This window comes from Oncorhynchus mykiss, chromosome 19, assembly GCF_057628025.1.
Source record: "Oncorhynchus mykiss isolate SJ-2025 chromosome 19, ASM5762802v1, whole genome shotgun sequence".
Taxonomy (NCBI): Eukaryota; Metazoa; Chordata; class Actinopteri; order Salmoniformes; family Salmonidae; genus Oncorhynchus; species Oncorhynchus mykiss.
Window position 1 is genome coordinate 4,062,501 of NC_143040.1, and position 22,500 is coordinate 4,085,000.

The window sequence follows — 22,500 nt, forward strand, 5'->3', positions numbered from 1 at the left end:
TCTAGATGTATCCTCAGAACAGATAACAGATCTAGGATCAGTGTTGCTGTCCCCTGAACCACATCATCTAGATGTATCCTCAGAACAGATAACAGATCTAGGATCAGTGTTGCTGTCCCCTGAACCACATCATCTAGATGTATCCTCAGAACAGATAACAGATCTAGGATCAGTGTTGCTGTCCCCTGAACCACATCATCTAGATGTATCCTCAGAACAGATAACAGACCTAGGATCAGTGTTGCTGTCCCCTGAACCACATCATCTAGATGTAACCTCAGGACAGATAACAGACCTTAGATCAGTGTCCTGAAGGGGTTTTAACTTCACCTCCCAGAGACTGGGGGGGGCTGAGTCCCAAATATAACCATATTCCCTATATAGCACACTACTTTCCACCAGAGCTATAGGGGTAGTGCACTATATAGGGAACAGGGTTCCATTTCAGGAGAGAGAGGAGAGGATAGTTCAGAGGTCAAAACGCAGTTCGAAGGTGAAAGGCCACGGTTCAGAGTTCACACAGTGGAGGTACCTGAGCAGGGCGAGCTGTGGAGGTCGTGTTGGGAGAAGCGTGGTGGGTTATGGGTAGTGGAGGAGGAGTGGTGTGGGGTTAGGAGAGTGGAGTTAGGACTGTTGATGTCCCCTTCTCCCACCAGGGTCATGTCCGCTAGGGGTTCCTCTTGTAACATCTGTACTGACCCCGTGCAGTCTGGGCTGGGGAGACCCCGTAGGTGGTGCTGCCCCTGGGAGGGGGGGTGGACTGTGGTGCCGGGGAACGGGGGAGGGGGTCTGTTGTGGTGGGAGGGGGGGAGGAGCGCTCGTCTTCCCCCTCCTCCTCCTTCCGTTCCGAGCGAGGATTCCGAGCTCTGCGATTGGCTGCCGGTGTTCAAAGGGAACGAGCCACCGCTCCCACCTTCCTTGTTGCCGTGACGTCTGTTTTCCCCGCAGCCGTAGTTGTCGCTATCGCCATGGTTACCACCGCCGCGGCCATGCTGGGTGACGCAGGCGGGAGGAAGAGGAAGGGGTGGTGATGAAGGGCTGAGGCGGAGGAAGTCGGGAAGCGTCAGGTCACTCTTGTCTAACAGACCTCGCTGGTCGTCTGCTCTGCTGCACTGAGCTTTGGATATGAGCTGGAAGAGCTCTGGAGAGAAGATACACACACACACACACACACACATACACACAGACGCGCACACACAGACGCGCACACACACACACACAGACGCGCACACACAGACGCGCACACACACGCACGCGCACACACACGCACGCGCACACACACACACACAGACGCGCACACACAGACACGCACACACACACACACGCACACACACACACACACACGCACGCACGCACGCACACACACACACACACACACACACACACACACACACACACACACACACACACACACAGACGCGCACACACAGACGGGCACACACACACACGCACAGACACACACACACGCGCACACACATACACAGACGCGCACACACATACACACACACACACACACACACACACACACACACACAGAGACAGAGACACAAGCAGAGACAAACACACACAGACACACACGAGGTCAATCCAAAACACACAGAGATACAGATACATAACATGACATATCACTACTTCATATCACTACTTCATATCACTACATATCACTACTTCATATCACTACTTCATTTTACTACATATCACTACTTCATATCACTATATATCACTACTTCATATCACTACTCACTACTTCATATCACTACTTCATATCACTACATATCACTACTTCATATCACTACAACATATCACTACATATCACTACTTCATTTTACTACATATCACTACTTCATATCACTACTTCATATCACTACATATCACTACTTCATATCACTACTCACTAATTCATATCACTACTTCATATCACTACATATCACTTCTTCATATCACTACTTCATATCACTTCTTCATATCACTTCTTCATATCGCTACTTCATATCACTACTTCATATCACTACATTCAGCTACTTCATATCGCTACTTCATAACACTACTCGCTACTTCATATCACTACTTCATATCACTTCTTCATATCACTACATATCACTACTTCATATCACTACTCACTTCTTCATATCACTACTTCACATCACTACTTCATATCACTACATATCACTACTTCATATCACTACTCACTACTTCATATCACTACATATCACTTCTTCATATCACTACTTCATATCACTACATATCACTTCTTCATATCACTACTTCATATCACTTCTTCATATCACTTCTTCATATCACTACTACATATCACTACTTCATATCACTACTTCACATCACTACTTCATATCACTACATATCACTACTTCACATCACTACTTCATATCACTACATATCACTACTTCATATCACTACTCACGTCTTCATATCACTACATATCACTACTTCATATCACTACTTCACATCACTACTTCATATCACTACTCACTACTTCATATCACTACTTCATATCACTACATATCACTACTTCACATCACTACTTCATATCACTACATATCGCTACTTCATATCACTACTCACTACTTCATATCACTACTCACTTCTTCATATCACTACATATCACTACTTCATATCACTACTTCATATCACTACATATCACTACTTCATATCACTACTCACTTCATATCACTACATATCACTTCTTCATATCACTACTTCATATCACTTCTTCATATCACTTCTTCATATCACTACTACATATCACTACTTCATATCACTACTTCACATCACTACTTCATATCACTACATATCACTACTTCATATCGCTACTTCATATCACTACTCACTTCTTCATATCACTACTTCATATCACTACATATCACTTCTTCATATCACTTCTTCATATCACTACTTCACATCACTACTTCATATCACTACATATCACTACTTCATATCACTACTTCATATCGCTACTTCATATCACTACATACAGCTACTTCATATCGCTACTTCATATCACTACTCGCTAATTCATATCACTACATACAGCTACTTCATATCGCTAATTCATATCACTACTCGCTAATTCATATCACTACATACAGCTACTTCATATCGCTAATTCATATCGCTACTTCATATAGCTACTTCATACCACTACATATAGCTACTTCATATCACTACTTGCTACTTCATACCACTACATATCGCTACTTCATATTCCTACATATCGTTAATTCAAATCACTACATATAGCTACTTCATATCACTACTCGTTACTTCATATCACTACATAAAGATACTTCATATCACTACATATAGCTAATTCATATCACTACATATAGCTACTTCATATCGCTACTCGCTACTTCATATCACTACATAAAGATACTTCATATCACTACATATAGCTACTTCATATCACTACATATAGCTACTTCATATCACTACATATCGCTACTTCATATCACTACTCGCTCCCTCATATTGCTACTTCACATCACTACTCGCTACTTCATATCACTACTTCATATTGCTACTTCATATCACTACATATAGCTACTTCATATCAATACTTCATATCACTACTCGCTACTTCATATCACTACATATAGCTACTTCATATCACTACATATAGCTACTTCATATCACTACATATCGCTACTTCATATCACTACTCGCTCCCTCATATTGCTACTTCATATCACTACTCGCTACTTTATATCACTACTTCATATCAATACTTCATATCACTACTCGCTACTTCATATCACTACATATAGCTACTTCAAATCGCTACTTCATATCACTACTCGCTACTTCAAATCAATACATTTAGCTACTTCATATCACTACACATAGCTACATCATACCACTACTTCATACCACTACCTCATATCGTTACTTAATACTGCCACTCGCTACCTCATATCGCTACCTCATATTGCCACTCGCTACCTCATATCGCTACTCACTACTTCATATCACTACATATCACTTCTTCATATCACTACTTCATATCACTTCTTCATATCACTTCTTCATATCGCTACTTCATATCACTACATTCAGCTACTTCATATCGCTACTTCATATCACTACTCGCTACTTCATATCACTACTTCATATCACTTCTTCATATCACTACTTCATATCACTACTTCATATCACTACATATCACTACTTCATATCACTACTCACTTCTTCATATCACTACTTCATATCACTACATATCACTTCTTCATATCACTACTTCATATAACTTCTTCATATCACTTCTTCATATCACTACTACATATCACTACTTCATATCACTACTTTACATCACTACTTCATATCACTACATATCACTACTTCATATCACCACATATCACTACTTCATATCACTACTCACTACTTCATATCACTACTTCATATCACTACATATCACTTCTTCATATCACTACTTCATATCACTTCTTCATATCGCTACTTCATATCACTACATTCAGCTACTTCATATCGCTACTTCATATCACTACTTCATATCACTTCTTCATATCACTACTTCATATCACTACTTCATATCACTACATATCACTACTTCATATCACTACTCACTTCTTCATATCACTACTTCATATCACTACATATCACTTCTTCATATCACTACTTCATATCACTTCTTCATATCACTTCTTCATATCACTACTACATATCACTACTTCATATCACTACTTTACATCACTACTTCATATCACTACATATCACTACTTCATATCGCTACTTCATATCACTACTCACTTCTTCATATCACTACTTCATATCACTACATATCACTTCTTCATATCACTTCTTCATATCACTTCTTCATATCACTACTTCACATCACTACTTCATATCACTACATATCACTACTTCATATCACTACTTCATATCGCTACTTCATATCACTACATACAGCTACTTCATATCGCTACTTCATATCACTACTCGCTAATTCATATCACTACATACAGCTACTTCATATCGCTACTTCATATCACTACTCGCTAATTCATATCACTACATACAGCTACTTCATATCGCTACTTCATATAGCTACTTCATACCACTACATATAGCTACTTCATATCACTACTCGCTACTTCATACCACTACATATCGCTACTTCATATTCCTACATATCGTTAATTCAAATCACTACATATAGCTACTTCATATCACTACTCGCTACTTCATATCACTACATAAAGATACTTCATATCACTACATATAGCTAATTCATATCACTACATATAGCTACTTCATATCGCTACTCGCTACTTCATATCACTACATAAAGATACTTCATATCACTACATATAGCTACTTCATATCACTACTCGCTTCTTCATATCACTACTTCATATCACTACATATCACTTCTTCATATCACTACTTCATATCACTTCTTCATATCACTTCTTCATATCACTACTACATATCACTACTTCATATCACTACTTTACATCACTACTTCATATCACTACATATCACTACTTCATATCGCTACTTCATATCACTACTCACTTCTTCATATCACTACTTCATATCACTACATATCACTTCTTCATATCACTTCTTCATATCACTTCTTCATATCACTACTTCACATCACTACTTCATATCACTACATATCACTACTTCATATCACTACTTCATATCGCTACTTCATATCACTACATACAGCTACTTCATATCGCTACTTCATATCACTACTCGCTAATTCATATCACTACATACAGCTACTTCATATCGCTACTTCATATCACTACTCGCTAATTCATATCACTACATACAGCTACTTCATATCGCTAATTCATATCGCTACTTCATATAGCTACTTCATACCACTACATATAGCTACTTCATATCACTACTCGCTACTTCATACCACTACATATCGCTACTTCATATTCCTACATATCGTTAATTCAAATCACTACATATAGCTACTTCATATCACTACTCGCTACTTCATATCACTACATAAAGATACTTCATATCACTACATATAGCTAATTCATATCACTACATATAGCTACTTCATATCGCTACTCGCTACTTCATATCACTACATAAAGATACTTCATATCACTACATATAGCTACTTCATATCACTACTCGCTCCCTCATATTGCTACTTCATATCACTACTCGCTACTTCATATCACTACTTCATATCAATACTTCATATCACTACTCGCTACTTCATATCACTACATATAGCTACTTCAAATCGCTACTTCATATCACTACTCGCTACTTCAAATCAATACATTTAGCTACTTCATACCACTACTTCATACCACTACCTCATATCGTTACTTAATACTGCCACTCGCTACCTCATATCGCTACCTCATATTGCCACTCGCTACCTCATATCGCTACTCGCTACCTCATACCACTACTTCATATCACTACTTCATATCACTACATATCACTTCTTCATATCACTACTTCATATCACTTCTTCATATCACTTCTTCATATCGCTACTTCATATCACTACATTCAGCTACTTCATATCGCTACTTCATATCACTACTCGCTACTTCATATCACTACTTCATATCACTACATATCACTACTTCATATCACTACTCACTTCTTCATATCACTACTTCATATCACTACATATCACTTCTTCATATCACTACTTCATATCACTTCTTCATTTCACTTCTTCATATCACTACTACATATCACTACTTTACATCACTACTTCATATCACTACTTCATATCGCTACTTCATATCACTACTCACTTCTTCATATCACTACATATCACTACATATCACTTCTTCATATCACTACTTCATATCACTTCTTCATATCACTTCTTCATATCACTACTTCACATCACTACTTCATATCACTACATATCACTACTTCATATCACTACTTCATATCGCTACTTCATATCACTACATACAGCTACTTCATATCGCTACTTCATATCACTACTCGCTAATTCATATCACTACATACAGCTACTTCATATCGCTACTTCATATCACTACTCGCTAATTCATATCACTACATACAGCTACTTCATATCGCTAATTCATATCGCTACTTCATATAGCTACTTCATACCACTACATATAGCTACTTCATATCACTACTCGCTACTTCATACCACTACATATCGCTACTTCATATTCCTACATATCGTTAATTCAAATCACTACATATAGCTACTTCATATCACTACTCGCTACTTCATATCACTACATAAAGATACTTCATATCACTACATATAGCTAATTCATATCACTACATATAGCTACTTCATATCGCTACTCGCTACTTCATATCACTACATAAAGATACTTCATATCACTACATATAGCTACTTCATATCACTACTCGCTCCCTCATATTGCTACTTCATATCACTACTTCATATTGCTACTTCATATCACTACATATAGCTACTTCATATCAATACTTCATATCACTACTCGCTACTTCATATCACTACATATAGCTACTTCATATCACTACATATAGCTACTTCATATCACTACATATCGCTACTTCATATCACTACATATAGCTACTTCATATCACTACATATAGCTACTTCATATCACTACATATCGCTACTTCATATCACTACTCGCTCCCTCATATTGCTACTTCATATCACTACTCGCTACTTCATATCACTACTTCATATCAATACTTCATATCACTACTTCATATCAATACTTCATATCACTACTCGCTACTTCATATCACTACATATAGCTACTTCAAATCGCTACTTCATATCACTACTCGCTACTTCAAATCAATACATTTAGCTACTTCATATCACTACACATAGCTACATCATACCACTACTTCATACCACTACCTCATATCGTTACTTAATACTGCCACTCGCTACCTCATATCGCTACCTAATATTGCCACTCGCTACCTCATATTGCCACTAGCTACCTCATATCGCTACCCCATATCGCTACTCGCTACCTCATATTGCCACTAGCTACCTCATATCGCTACCCCATATCGCTACTCGCTACCTCATATTGCCACTAGCTACCTCATATCGCTACCCCATATCGCTACTCGCTACCTCATATTGCTACCTCATATCGCTACTCGCTACCTTATACTGCTAATTCATATCGCTACCTCATACCTCTACCTCATATCGCTACTCGCTACCTCATATCGCTACCTCATATTACAATATATCACAGCTCATAATTTAAACTGAATGCAAGAGGAGACAGTGTATCAATCAGTTAGACATATCTACTTCATATCTACCTCATACCGCTACCTCATATCTACCTCATACCGCTATCTCATACCGCTACCTCATATCTTTACCTCATATTACAATATATCACAGCTCATAATTTCAACAGCATGCAAGAGGAGACAGTGTATCAATCAGTTAGACATCTCAAAGCTACAGGCTAGAGTTAGGAAGAGGAGAGGAGACATGGACGAGCTACACACAGCTAGCTAGCGAGCATCAACAGCATCAATGCTGCTACAGCAATACAGTGTTAGTTAGTGGACAGCACAGCTAGGGGTTTGAAGGAGAGGAGGAGGAGGAGGGAGGAGGAGGGAGGACGTTGTTTTACCTTCAGCTTCGTCTACAGTAATCTTTTTCTGCTTTCTCTTTTCAGTGGGCGGGGCTTTATTTGGCGCCGCCGTCTTGCGGTGGCTGCTGGGTAAGAGGCGGTCGTCACGGGCAGAGGAGGAGGGCTTGTTTCCGTTGCCGAGCACCGCGCTGGGCTTCCCTGACGCCCTCTCATCCCCCTGACAGGTTTAGTGAACAACGAGGGGGAGGGGTCAGCGAGTTAGGGGGCGTGGGGGCAGTGATGATGATGATGATGATGAGGGAGGGAGGGGGGAAACTAGCGTGTGTGTGGACAGCTTTTGATTTTTCCGTTCAGAGCTTAAAGGTGACAGTTGGACTATGGTCATATCGGTGGCCTATGGGACACAGTTTGGTCAGAGGGCTGTTGAGGAGGTGTCACGGGACACAGGGACTTCTATCAGCTAACGAAACATCTACACACGACGAGCTCCGAACCCACACACCACACCAGAACACACCACAACACAACACCAGAACACACCACAACACAACACCAGAACACACCACAACACCAGAACACACAACAACACCAGAACACACCACAACACCAGAACACACCACAACACCAGAACACACAACAACACCAGAACACACAACAACACCAGAACACACCACCAAATCAGAACACAACACACCACACCACCAAATCAGAACACACCAAAACACCAAACCAGAACACACCACCAAATCAGAACACACCACCAAATCAGAACACACCACACCACCAAATCAGAACACACCACAACACCAAACTAATACTACCATCTCTACACCCCTGATAACAGAAACAAACAAGCTACACTAGAAAGAACCTCCCAAAGAGATCGCCCCCAAAAAGACCCCCCCCAAGTCCACTTCCAGACAGAGAGGGGGGGTGGTCGGTGAGAGAGAGAACCAGAGGAGGTGCTTGGGCCCCCGTGAGATGGGGGGGAGGGAGAACCAGAGAGGGGAGGGGGGGGTTATGGTGAGGACAGCCTCAGGCCGACGCAAACACACTCCCTTACACACACACACACACATGCACACACACACAACAACACACGTTTACGTGACCACAGACAGGAAGAACACACACTGTAGCAGCGTGACATCATTATCAGACAGGAAGTGGATACATTCCGACAGTCCATTCCGTGGGTTATAGAACATTCCGAAACCAGGAAGAAGAAGAGAAGGAGGAAGAGGCAGATGTTCTTACCGTAGCTGATTGGTTCCTAGTCGTAGGGGGCGGGGCATGGGTTTTAGACGGAGCCCCGATTGGTTTGTCTGTTGGAGGAGAGAGAGAGAGATAAGTGTATGTGTGTGTGTGTGTGTGTGTGCATGTGTGTATGTGTGTGTGTGTGTGCGTGCGTGTATGTGTTGTGTGTGTGTTACCCTTCCCAGGTGTGTTGTCAGCTACATCCAGCACCACTCTCAGTCCATCCAGGTTAGAGATGGGGAGACCCAGGTCAAGAGGCTCCTTCTCCCCACTCTGTGTACACACACACACACACACACACACACACACACACACACACACACACACACACACACACACACACACACACACACACACACACACACACACACACACACACACACACACACACACACACACACACAGACGCCACAGATAAGACACATTAAAAGTAATTGAATCCAACATGGACCAGAATGAATGAAACACACACAGAGTAACTCACGATGCGGGCCACCAGGTCGTTGAGCTGGAGGCCGTACTTGGCCACTACAGGTCTCAGAACCTCCGTCACCGGCTTAGTGGGCTTAGCCTTCAGACCCACTGACCTGTTTATAGGAACCAAGTCCAGTCTGAAGGGAGGGAAGGGAGGGAGGGAGGGACGGAGAGAGGGGGAGAGGGAGGGACGGAGAGATATAGAGGGAGGAAGGGAGGGAGGGGGAGAGGGAGGGAGGGAGGTAGAGAGGGGAAGAGGGAGGTAGAGAGGGAAGGAGGGAGGTAGAGAGGGAAGGAGGGAGGTAGAGAGGGAAGGAGGGAGGTAGAGAGGGGAAGAGGGAGGTAGAGAGGGAAGGAGGGAGGTAGAGAGGGGAAGAGGGAGGTAGAGAGGGAAGGAGGGAGGTAGAGAGGGAAGGAGGGAGGTAGAGAGGGGAAGAGGGAGGTAGAGAGGGGAAGAGGGAGGTAGAGAGGGAAGGAGGGAGGTAGAGAGGGAAGGAGGGAGGTAGAGAGGGAAGGAGGGAGGTAGACAAGGGAAGGAGGGAGGTAGAGAGGGAAGGAGGGAGGTGGACAGGGTAGGAGGGAGGTAGAGAGGGAAGGAGGGAGGTAGACAGGGGAAGGAGGGAGGTAGAGAGGGAAGGAGGGAGGTAGAGAGGGAAGGAGGGAGGTAGAGAGGGAAGGGGGGAGGTAGAGAGGGAAGGAGGGAGGTAGAGAGGGAAGGAGGGAGGGAGGTAGAGAGGGAAGGAGGGAGGGAGGTAGAGAGGGAAGGAGGGAGGTAGAGAGGGAAGGAGGGAGGTAGACAGGGGAAGGAGGGAGGTAGAGAGGGAAGGAGGGACGGAGAGAGGGAAGGAGGGAGGTAGACAAGGGAAGGAGGGAGGTAGAGAGGGAAAGAGGGAGGTAGAGAGGGAAGGAGGGAGGTAGAGAGGGAAGGAGGGAGGTAGAGAGGGAAGGAGGGAGGTAGACAGGGAAGGAGGGAGGTAGAGAGGGAAGGAGGGAGGTAGAGAGGGAAGGAGGGAGGTAGAGAGGGAAGGAGGGTAGAGAGGGGAAGAGGGAGGTAGAGAGGGGAAAAGGGAGGTAGACAGGGGAAGGAGGGAGGTAGAGAGGGAAGGAGGGAGGTAGAGAGGGAAGGAGGGAGGTAGAGAGGGAAGGAGGGAGGTAGAGAGGGAAGGAGGGAGGTAATAAATAATAATTGAGTGAGGAAAGAAAAAGGTCTCAGTGGTTAATTCACTTCTTGTAACTAGGGGGCTTATTGTAACTAGGGGGCTTCTTGTAACTAGGGGGCTTCTTGTAACTAGGGGGCTTATTGTAACTAGGGGGCTTATTGTAACTAGGGGGCTTATTGTAACTAGGGGGCTTATTGTAACTAGGGGGCTTCTTGTAACTAGGGGGCTTATTGTAACTAGGGGGCTTATTGTAACTAGGGGGCTTATTGTAACTAGGGGGCTTATTGTAACTAGGGGGCTTATTGTAACTAGGGGGCTTCTTGTAACTAGGGGGCTTCTTGTAACTAGGGGGCTTATTGTAACTAGGGGGCTTCTTGTAACTAGGGGGCTTATTGTAACTAGGGGGCTTATTGTAACTAGGGGGCTTATTGTAACTATGGGGCTTATTGTAACTAGGGGGCTTATTGTAACTAGGGGGCTTCTTGTAACTAGGGGGCTTCTTGTAACTAGGGGGCTTATTGTAACTAGGGGGCTTCTTGTAACTAGGGGGCTTCTTGTAACTAGGGGGCCGTATTTTCATTTTTGGAAAAATAACATTCATGAATATGAACATTTTCTAGTAATATTTATGTCCGTTGCCTTATGCTAATTAGTGTCAGATGATGACAACGATCCCGGACACAGGATGGGTAGTTACAACAGGTTAATCATTTAATCATATCAACACTGAGGTTCATCTGAACCACGTTGGGAATCGTTTATCAAATGTTACCTGAACAGAGTCCGTTTCTCCAGTCTGAGGTCCCGAGAGCACAGAGTCATACAGTCCTGATCCAGAACCAGAGGCTAGGAGAGAGAGAGAGACCCGTCACACTGACAGAACATAACAGAACCAGAGGAAAGAGACCCGTCACACTGACAGAACAGAACAGAACCAGAGAGAGACCAGTCACACTGACAGAACAGAACAGAACCAGAGGAGAGAGACTAGTCACACTGACAGAACATAACAGAACCAGAGGAGAGAGAGACCGGTCACACTGACAGAACAGAACAGAACCAGAGGAGAGAGAGACCAGTCACACTGACAGAACATAACAGAACCAGAGGAGAGAGACCGGTCACACTGACAGAACAGAACAGAACCAGAGGAGAGAGACCCGTCACACTGACAGAACATAACAGACCCAGAGGAGAGAGAGACCAGTCACACTGACAGAACATAACAGACCCAGAGAGAGACCAGTCACACTAACAGAACATAACAGACCCAGAGAGAGACCAGTCACACTAACAGAACATAACAGAACCAGAGGAGAGAGACCGGTCACACTGACAGAACAGAACAGAACCAGAGGAGAGAGACCCGTTACACTGACAGAACAGAACAGAACCAGAGGAGAGAGACTAGTCACACTGACAGAACATAACAGACCCAGAGAGAGACCAGTCACACTGACAGAACATAACAGACCCAGAGAGAGACCGGTCACACTGACAGAACATAACAGAACCAGAGGAGAGAGACCCGTCACACTGACAGAACATAACAGAACCAGAGGAGGGAGACCAGTCACACTGACAGAACATAACAGAACCAGAGAAGAGAGACCCGTCACACTGACAGAACATAACAGAACCAGAGGAGAGAGACCCGTCACACTGACAGAACATAACAGAACCAGAGGAGAGAGACCCGTCACACTGACAGAACATAACAGACCCAGAGAGAGAGACCAGTCACACTGACAGAACATAACAGAACCAGAGGAGAGAGACCCGTCACACTGACAGAACATAACAGACCCAGAGGAGAGCGAGACCAGTCACACTGACAGAACATAACAGAACCAGAGGAGAGAGACCCGTCACACTGACAGAACATAACAGACCCAGAGGAGAGAGAGAGACCAGTCACACTGACAGAACATAACAGAACCAGAGGAGAGAGACCCGTCACACTGACAGAACATAACAGAACCAGAGGAGAGAGACCCGTCACACTGACAGAACAGAACAGAACCAGAGAGAGACCAGTCACACTGACAGAACATAACAGAACCAGAGGAGAGAGACCCGTCACACTGACAGAACATAACAGAACCAGAGGAGAGAGACCAGTCACACTGACAGAACATAACAGAACCAGAGGAGAGAGACCAGTCACACTGACAGAACAGAACAGAACCAGAGGAGAGAGACCCGTCACACTGACAGAACAGAACAGAACCAGAGGAGAGAGACCTGTCACACTGACAGAACAGAACAGAACCAGAGGAGAGAGAGACCAGTCACACTGACAGAACATAACAGAACCAGAGGAGAGAGAGACCGGTCACACTGACAGAACATAACAGAACCAGAGGAGAGAGAGACCAGTCACACTGACAGAACATAACAGACCCAGAGAGAGACCAGTCACACTGACAGAACATAACAGACCCAGAGAGAGACCAGTCACACTGACAGAACATAACAGAACCAGAGGAGAGAGAGACCAGTCACACTGACAGAACATAACAGACCCAGAGAGAGACCAGTCACACTGACAGAACATAACAGACCCAGAGTAGAGAGAGACCAGTCACACTGACAGAACATAACAGACCCAGAGGAGAGAGAGACCAGTCACACTGACAGAACATAACAGACCCAGAGGAGAGAGAGACCAGTCACACTGACAGAACATAACAGACCCAGAGAGAGACCAGTGGAACTGGAGAGTGGAGGAGAATCACTAGAATCTAAATGACCCGTGACCTCCACTAAACATATACTGTTACTATGGTCACAGCACTGACAGTACATCCGGTGTGTGTTGTGGATATATCATACCTTCTCCCCTCCGACTAGGAAGAGGTCTACAGCTGCCACGTTGATACAGAGTTTCTCACAGAGACCCACCAGCAGCTCTCTGATGGAGAACCCAGCTCTGACCGGCACAGAGCAACATGCCCCATCTGGTAGGTTGATGTTACACTGCCTCAGGGTTACAGAGTCACCGCCTCGCTCTCTGTCTCTCTCCATAGAACCACCCTGTAGAGAGAGAGAGGGAGAGAGAGTCAGAGAGTGAGAGAGAGAGTCAGAGAGAGAGAGTGAGAGAGAGAGATAGTGAGAGTGAGAGAGAGTGAGAGGGGGAGACAGAGAGAGAGAGAGAGACAGAGAGAGAGAGAGAGAGAGATAAAAATACTTGAATCAGTCATAGAGCCCATTGCCCTTCATGGTTGTGAGGTCTGGGGTCCGCTCACCAACCAAGACTTCACAAAATGGGACAAACACCAAATTGAGACTCTGCACACAAAAATATCCTCTGTGTACAACGTAGAACACCAAATAATGCATGCAGAGCAGAATTAGGCCGATACCCACTAATTATCAAAATCCAGAAAAGAGACATTAAATTCTACAACCACCTAAAAGGAAGTGATTCCCAAACCTTCCATAGCAAAGCCATCACCTACAGAGAGATGAGCCTGGAGAAGATTCCCCTAAAGAAGCTGGTCCTGGGGCTCTGTTCACAAACAGACCACACAGAGCCCCAGGACAGCAACACAATTAGACCCAACCCAATCATGAGAAAACAAAAAGATAATTACTTGACACATTGGAAAGAAATAACAAAAAAACAGAGCAAACTAGAATGCTATTTGGCTCTAAACAGAGAGTACACAGCGGCAGAATATCTGACCACTGTGACTGGCCCAAACTTAAGGAAAGCTTTGACTATTTACAGACTCAGTGAGCATAGCCTTGCTATTGAGAAAGGCCGCCGTAGGCAGACATGGCTCTCAAGAGAAGACAGGCTATGTGCTCACTGCCCACAAAATGAGGTGGAAACTGAGCTGCACTTCCTAACCTCCTGCCCAATGTATGACCATATTAGAGACACATATTTCCCTCAGATTACACAGATCCACAAAGAATTCGAAAACAAATCCAATTTTGATAAACTCCCATATCTACTGGGTGTAATTCCACAGTGTGACATCACAGCAGCAAGATTTGTGACCTGTTGCCACGAGAAAAGGGCAACCAGTGAAGAACACACACCATTGTAAATACAACCCATATTTATGCTTATATATTTTATCTTGTGTCCTTTAACCATTTGTACATTGTTAAAACACTGTATATATATATATATATATATAATATGACATTTGTAATGTCTTTACTGTTTTGAAACCTCTGTATGTGTAATGTTTACTGTTAATTTTTGTTGTTTTTCACTTTATATATTCACTTTGTATGTTGTCTACCTCACTTGCTTTGGCAATGTTAACACATGTTTCCCATGCCAATAAAGCCCTTGAATTGAATTGAATTGAATTGAGAGAGAGAGAGAGTCAGAGAGAGAGCGAGATAGTGAGAGAGAGCGAGAGAGAGAGACAGAGAGAGAGAGTCAGAGAGAGTCAGAGAGTGAGAGAGATAGAGAGAGACAGAGAGAGAGAGAGCGAGAGAGAGAGAGATACAGAGATAGATAGAAAGAGTCAGAGATAGAGAGAGAGAGAGAGAGAGACAGAGAGAGAGTCAGAGAGAGACAGAGAGAGAGAGAGAGATACAGAGATAGAGATACAGAGAGAGAGTCAGAGAGAGAGAGAGAGAGGGGGAGAGAGAGAGATAGAGAGATACAAAGAGAGAGAGGGAGAGAAAGAGAGAGGGAGACAGACAGACAGAGACAGTCAGACAGTGAGAGAGAGTCAGAGAGAGAGGGATAGAGAGAGTCAGAGAGAGAGAGAGAGAGAGAGAGAGAGGGAGAGAGAGAGAGACAGAGAGAGAGAGAGAGAGAGAGGGAGAGAGAGAGAGAGACAGAGAGAGAGAGTCAGAGAGAGTCAGAGAGAGTCAGAGAGTGAGAGAGATAGAGAGAGACAGAGAGAGAGAGAGCGAGAGAGAGAGAGATACAGAGATAGATAGAAAGAGTCAGAGATAGAGAGAGAGAGAGAGAGAGACAGAGAGAGAGTCAGAGAGAGACAGAGAGAGAGAGAGAGATACAGAGATAGAGATACAGAGAGAGAGTCAGAGAGAGAGAGAGAGAGGGGGAGAGAGAGAGATAGAGAGATACAAAGAGAGAGAGGGAGAGAAAGAGAGAGGGAGACAGACAGACAGAGACAGTCAGACAGTGAGAGAGAGTCAGAGAGAGAGGGATAGAGAGAGTCAGAGAGAGAGAGAGAGAGAGAGAGAGAGGGAGAGAGAGAGAGACAGAGAGAGAGAGAGAGAGAGAGAGGGAGAGAGAGAGAGACAGAGAGAGAGTCAGAGAGAGAGAGAGAGAGAGAGAGAGAGAGAGAGACAGAGAGAGACAGAGAGAGAGAGAGTTCCATGCACACACACACACACACAACCAACACACACACACCAGGACACACACACACACCAGGACACACCCACCAACACACACACACCAAGACAAACACACACGTTACTGTAGGTGTGAATACTGACCTCGATCTTTCCAGATCCGGACGTTCCCAGTTCCAGACTGGCTCCGGATGACAGAGAGCCTTGTGATTCCCTACGCCCGTTACTGCCCGAGAAGTCTGCCAGGAACACACACACACACACACACACACGCACACAGACAGACAGACAGACAGACAGACAGACAGACAGACAGACAGACAGACACACACACGTACATCATTTCACCAAACTCAACAGCTGTCAAAACACAGTTGGAGAAGACGAACTGTAAACAACCCCTCTGTACATCAGAAGGTTTCTGGCCAGCTGATGGAAGAAGGGCTTTATAAATACATCTGATAACACGGGACAACATGCTGCTGCCTTCAGGAAGGATTCACACCCATTGACGTTGTCCACAATGACTACCTCATCTCTGTACCCCCACACACACACACACACAAAAAAAAAAAGGACAATGAAATCAATTTTGTGCTTTGTGGGTTGAGGTCAGGGCTCTGTGTAGGCCAGTCAAGTTCTTCCACATTGATCTCGACAAACCATTTCTGTATGGGCCTCGCTGTCATACTGAAACAGGTAAGGGCCTTCCCCAAACTTTTGCCACACAGTTGGAAGCACAGAATCATCTAGAATGTCATTGTTATGCTGTAGAGTTCAGATTTCCCTTCACTGGAACTAAGGGGCCCGAACCTTGAAAAACAGTCCCAGATCAATATTCCTCCTCCACCAAACTTTACAGTTGGCACTATGCATTCTTCTGGCATCCGCCAAACCCAGATTCATCTGTCGGACGGTGAAGAGTGATTCAACACTCCAGAGAACCCGTTTCCACTGCTCCAGAGTCCAATAGCGAACAAGCTTTACACCACTCCAGCCGACGTTTGGCATTGCACATGGTGATCTTAGGCTTGTGTGCAGCTGCTCGGCCGTGGAAACCCATTTCATGAAGCTCCCGACGAACCGTTCTTGCGCTGACGTTGCATCCAGAGGCAGTTTGGAACTCGGTAGTGAGTGTTGCAACCGAGGGCAGATGATTTTTACGCGCTACGCACTTCAGCGATTCCGTTCTGTGAGCTTGTGTGGCCTACCACGTCGCGGCTGAGCCGTTGTTGCTCGTAGACGTTTCCACTTCACAATAACAGCACTTACAGTTGACCGGGGGCAGCTCTAGCAGGGCCGAAATTTGACGAACTGAAAGGTGGCATCCAATGACAGTCGCCATGTTGAAAGTCACTGAGCTCTTCAGTAAGGCCATTCGACTTCCAATGTTTGTCTATGGAGATTGCATGGGCTGTGTGCTCGATTTTATACACCTGTCAGCAACGGGTGTGGCTGAAATAGCCCAATCCACTCATTTGAAGGGGTGTCCACATACTTTTGTATATGAAGCGTACCTCAGACATTGTCTTCACGATTCTACTAACAGTTTCTAAAATTCCCCCAAAAACATCCAAACATTCCCATTTTCCCAGACCACTCGCTCACTAACCGCAAACACAGAATCACATTCCCAAAGTCCAGAAACCTCCACAACTCTTCTCTTAAAACCACTCACTGTAGTTGATGTCTGCCAGATCCCGTTTCTTGGGTCCTTTCCCGAAGCTCCGGTTCCGTGACCACGAAAAGAACATGCCTTTCTTCTTATCTCCTCCGCACTCATCCCTCTCTCTCTCTTCGTTCAGAGAGCGGCCCGACTTAGTCTTCTTGTCCTCCTGAAAAGAGACACAGAGCGGATAGATGGATGGATAGATAGATAGATGGATGGATAGATGGATGGATGGATGGATAGATAGATAGATAGATAGATAGATAGATAGATAGATAGATAGATAGATAGATAGATAGATAGATAGATAGATAGATTCTCCTAAAGGGGTTCATCGTAGAACCGTGATTCAACTTTTATAAAGGGGTTCATCATAGAACCGTGATTCTCCTAAAGGGGTTCATCGTAGAACCGTGATTCTCCTTTATAAAGGGTTTCATCATAGAACCATGATTCTCCTAAAGGGGTTCAACGTAGAACCGTGATTCTCCTTTTATAAAGGGTTTCATCATAGAACCGTGATTCTCCTAAAGAGGTTTCATCATAGAACCGTGATTCTCCGTTTATAAAGGGTTTCATCATAGAACCGTGATTCCCCTAAAGGGTTTCATCGAAGAACCGTGATTCTCCTAAAGGGTTTAATCATAGAACCGTGATTCTCCTAAAGGGGTTCATCGTAGAACCGTGATTCAACTTTTATAAAGGGTTTCATCATAGAACCGTGATTCCCCTAAAGGGTTTCATCGAAGAACCGTGATTCTCCTAAAGGGTTTCATCATAGAACCGTGATTCTCCTAAAGGGTTTCATCATAGAACCGTGATTCTCCTAAAGGGGTTCATCGTAGAACCGTGATTCAACTTTTATAAAGGGTTTCATCATAGAACCGTGATTCTCCTAAAGGGGTTCATCGTAGAACCGTGATTCTCCTTTTATAAAGGGTTTCATCATAGAACCGTGATTCTCCTAAAGGGGTTCAACGTAGAACCGTGATTCTCCTTTTATAAAGGGTTTCATCATAGAACCGTGATTCTCCTAAAGGGTTTCATCATAGAACCATGATTCTCCTAAAGGGTTTCATCATAGAACCGTGATTCCCCTAAAGGGTTTCATCATAGAACCGTGATTCTCCTAAAGGGTTTCATCATAGAACCATGATTATCCTAAAGGGTTTCATCGTAGAACCGTGATTCTCCTTTTATAAAGGGTTTCATCATAGAACCGTGATTCTCCTAAAGGGTTTCATCATAGAACCATGATTCCCCTAAAGGGTTTCATCATAGAACCATGATTCTCCTAAAGGGTTTCATCGTAGAACCGTGATTCCCCTACAGGGTTTCATCATAGAACCGTGATTCTCCTAAAGGGTTTCATCATAGAACCGTGATTCCCCTAAAGGGTTTCATCATAGAACCGTGATTCCCCTAAAGGGTTTCATCATAGAACCGTGATTCCCCTAAAGGGTTTCATCATAGAACCATGATTCTCATAAAGGGTTTCATCATAGAACCATGATTCCCCTAAAGGGTTCCATCATAGAACCGTGATTCTCCTAAAGGGTTTCATCATAGAACCGTGATTCTCCTAAAGGGTTTCAAAGTAGAACCGTGATTCTCCTTTTATAAAGGGTTTCATCATAGAACCATGATTCTCCTAAAGGGTTTCATCATAGAACCGTGATTCTTCTTTTATAAAGGGTTTCATCATAGAACCATGATTCTCCTAACGGGTTTCATCGTAGAACCGTGAATCCACTAAAGGGTTTCATCATAGAACCGTGATTCCCCTAAAGGGTTTCATCATAGAACCATGATTCCCCTAAAGGGTTTCATCATAGAACCGTGATTCTCCTAAAGGGTTTCATCATAGAACCGTGATTCTCCTAAAGGGTTTCATCATAGAACCGTGATTCTCCTAAAGGGTTTCAACGTAGAACCGTGATTCTCCTTTTATGAAAGGTTTCATCATAGAACCATGATTCTCCTAAAGGGTTTCATCATAGAACCATGATTCCCCTAAAGGGTTTCATCATAGAACCGTGATTCCCCTAAAGGGTTTCATCGTAGAACCGTGATTCCCCTAAAGGGTTTCATCGTAGAACCGTGATTCTCCTAAAGGGTTTCATCATAGAACCGTGATTCTCATTTTATAAAGGGTTTCATCATAGAACCGTGATTCTCATTTTATAAAGGGTTCATCATAGAACCGTGATTCTCCTAAAGGGTTTCATCATAGAACCGTGATTCTCCTAAAGGGTTTCATCATAGAACCGTGATTCCCCATCATAGAACCGTGATTCTCCTAAACGGTTTCATCATAGAACCGTGATTCCCCTAAAGGGTTTCATCATAGAACCATGATTCTCCTAAAGGGTTTCATCATAGAGCCGTGATTCTCCTTTTATAAAGGGTTTCATCATTGAACCATGATTCTCCTTTTATAAAGGGTTTCATCATAGAACCATGATTCTCCTAAAGGGGTTCATCGTAGAACCGTGATTCTCCTTTTATAAAGGGTTTCAACGTAGAACCGTGATTCTCCTTTTGTAAAGGGTTTCATCATAGAACCGTGATTCTCCTAAAGGGTTTCATCATAGAACTGTGATTCTCCTAAAGGGTTTCATCATAGAACCGTGATTCCCCTAAAGGGTTTCATCATAGAACCGTGATTCCCCTAAAGGGTTTCATCATAGAACCGTGATTCCCCTAAAGGGTTTCATCATAGAACCATGATTCTCCTAAAGGATTTCAACGTAGAACCGTGATTCTCCTTTTATAAAGGGTTTCATCGTAGAACCGTGATTCCCCTAAAGGGTTTCATCATAGAACCGTGATTCCCCTAAAGGGTTTCATCGTAGAACCGTGATTCCCCTAAAGGGTTTCATCATAGAACCGTGATTCTCCTTTTATAAAGGGTTTCATCATAGAACCGTGATTCCCCTGAAGGGTTTCATCATAGAACCGTGATTCCCCTAAAGGGTTTCATCATAGAACCGTGATTCTCCTAAAGGGTTTAATCGTAGAACCGTGATTCTCTTAAAGGGTTTCATCATAGAACCGTGATTCTCCTTTTATAAAGGGTTTCATCATAGAACCGTGATTCCCCTAAAGGGTTTCATCATAGAACCGTGATTCCCCTAAAAGGTTTCATCATAGAACCGTGATTCTCCTAAAGGGTTTCATCGTAGAACCGTGATTCTCTTAAAGGGTTTCATCATAGAACCGTGATTCTCCTTTTATAAAGGGTTTCATCATAGAACCGTGATTCCCCTAAAGGGTTTCATCATAGAACCGTGATTCTCCTAAAGGGTTTCAACGTAGAACCTTGATTCTCCTTTTATAAAGGGTTTCATCATAGAACCGTGATTCTCCTAAAGGGTTTCATCATAGAACCGTGATTCCCCTAAAGGGTTTCATCATAGAACCGTGATTCCCCTAAAGGGTTTCATCATAGAACCGTGATTCCCCTAAAGGGTTTCATCATAGAACCATGATTCTCCTAAAGGGTTTCAACGTAGAACCGTGATTCTCCTTTTATAAAGGGTTTCATCATAGAACCGTGATTCCCCTAAAGGGTTTCATCATAGAACCGTGATTCCCCTTAAGGGTTTCACCATAGAACCAAGTAGAACCGTTACCTTGACATATTCATTGGGTTTTCCACAGACAGTCTGAACACATTAGTCTGCAGTTTTATACAACGTGTCCAGTGTCTGATGGGAACTGACACTTTTATAGCAGACAGCAGAGGTTACTATACGTGTGTGTGTGTTCATGCTCTGTGTGTGTGTGTTCATGCTCTGTGTGTGTGTGTGTGTGTGTGTTCATGCTCTGTGTGAGTGTGTGTGTGTGTGTGTGTGTGTGTGTTACCTTCTTGGGTGTGGATCTATCTGACCCGGTACTGTGTTTGGAGGTAGGAGAGCTGGGTATGTGGTAGGGGTCTGGTAGCGGCCTCCCCTCCACCTCCGCTAACATACATTCCTGATACAGGAGGGACTTCAGGAAGCGAGTATAGCTGTCAAACTTCATCAGGTTGAAGATCTAGAGAGGGAGG

The 22,500-nt window shown here is 43.7% G+C and overlaps 1 protein-coding gene across 7 annotated transcripts in view; it reads right to left on the reverse strand.

Annotated features, from left to right (window-relative positions):
• The window catches only part of LOC110515513 (regulator of G protein signaling 12), a 150,419-nt gene that overhangs the window by 1,378 nt on the left and 126,541 nt on the right, over positions 1-22,500 (reverse strand). For 5 of the 7 annotated variants that reach the window (XM_090209888.1, XM_090209889.1, XM_090209887.1 and 2 more), the window contains 10 exons: positions 22,317-22,487; positions 18,459-18,615; positions 16,925-17,019; positions 14,321-14,521; positions 12,258-12,331; positions 10,336-10,462; positions 10,028-10,124; positions 9,852-9,919; positions 8,634-8,811; positions 192-1,141 (listed from right to left, as the gene is read on the reverse strand). In XM_090209888.1, coding sequence (XP_090066014.1) covers positions 516-1,141; positions 8,634-8,811; positions 9,852-9,919; positions 10,028-10,124; positions 10,336-10,462; positions 12,258-12,331; positions 14,321-14,521; positions 16,925-17,019; positions 18,459-18,615; positions 22,317-22,487 — 1,794 coding nt within the window. In that variant the 3' untranslated portion in view covers positions 192-515. Of the gene's footprint in view, positions 1,142-8,633; positions 8,812-9,851; positions 9,920-10,027; positions 10,125-10,335; positions 10,463-12,257; positions 12,332-14,320; positions 14,522-16,924; positions 17,020-18,458; positions 18,616-22,316; positions 22,488-22,500 lie in introns of all 7 variants that reach the window. The other 2 variants (XM_090209891.1, XM_090209890.1) reach the window with 1 other exon arrangement.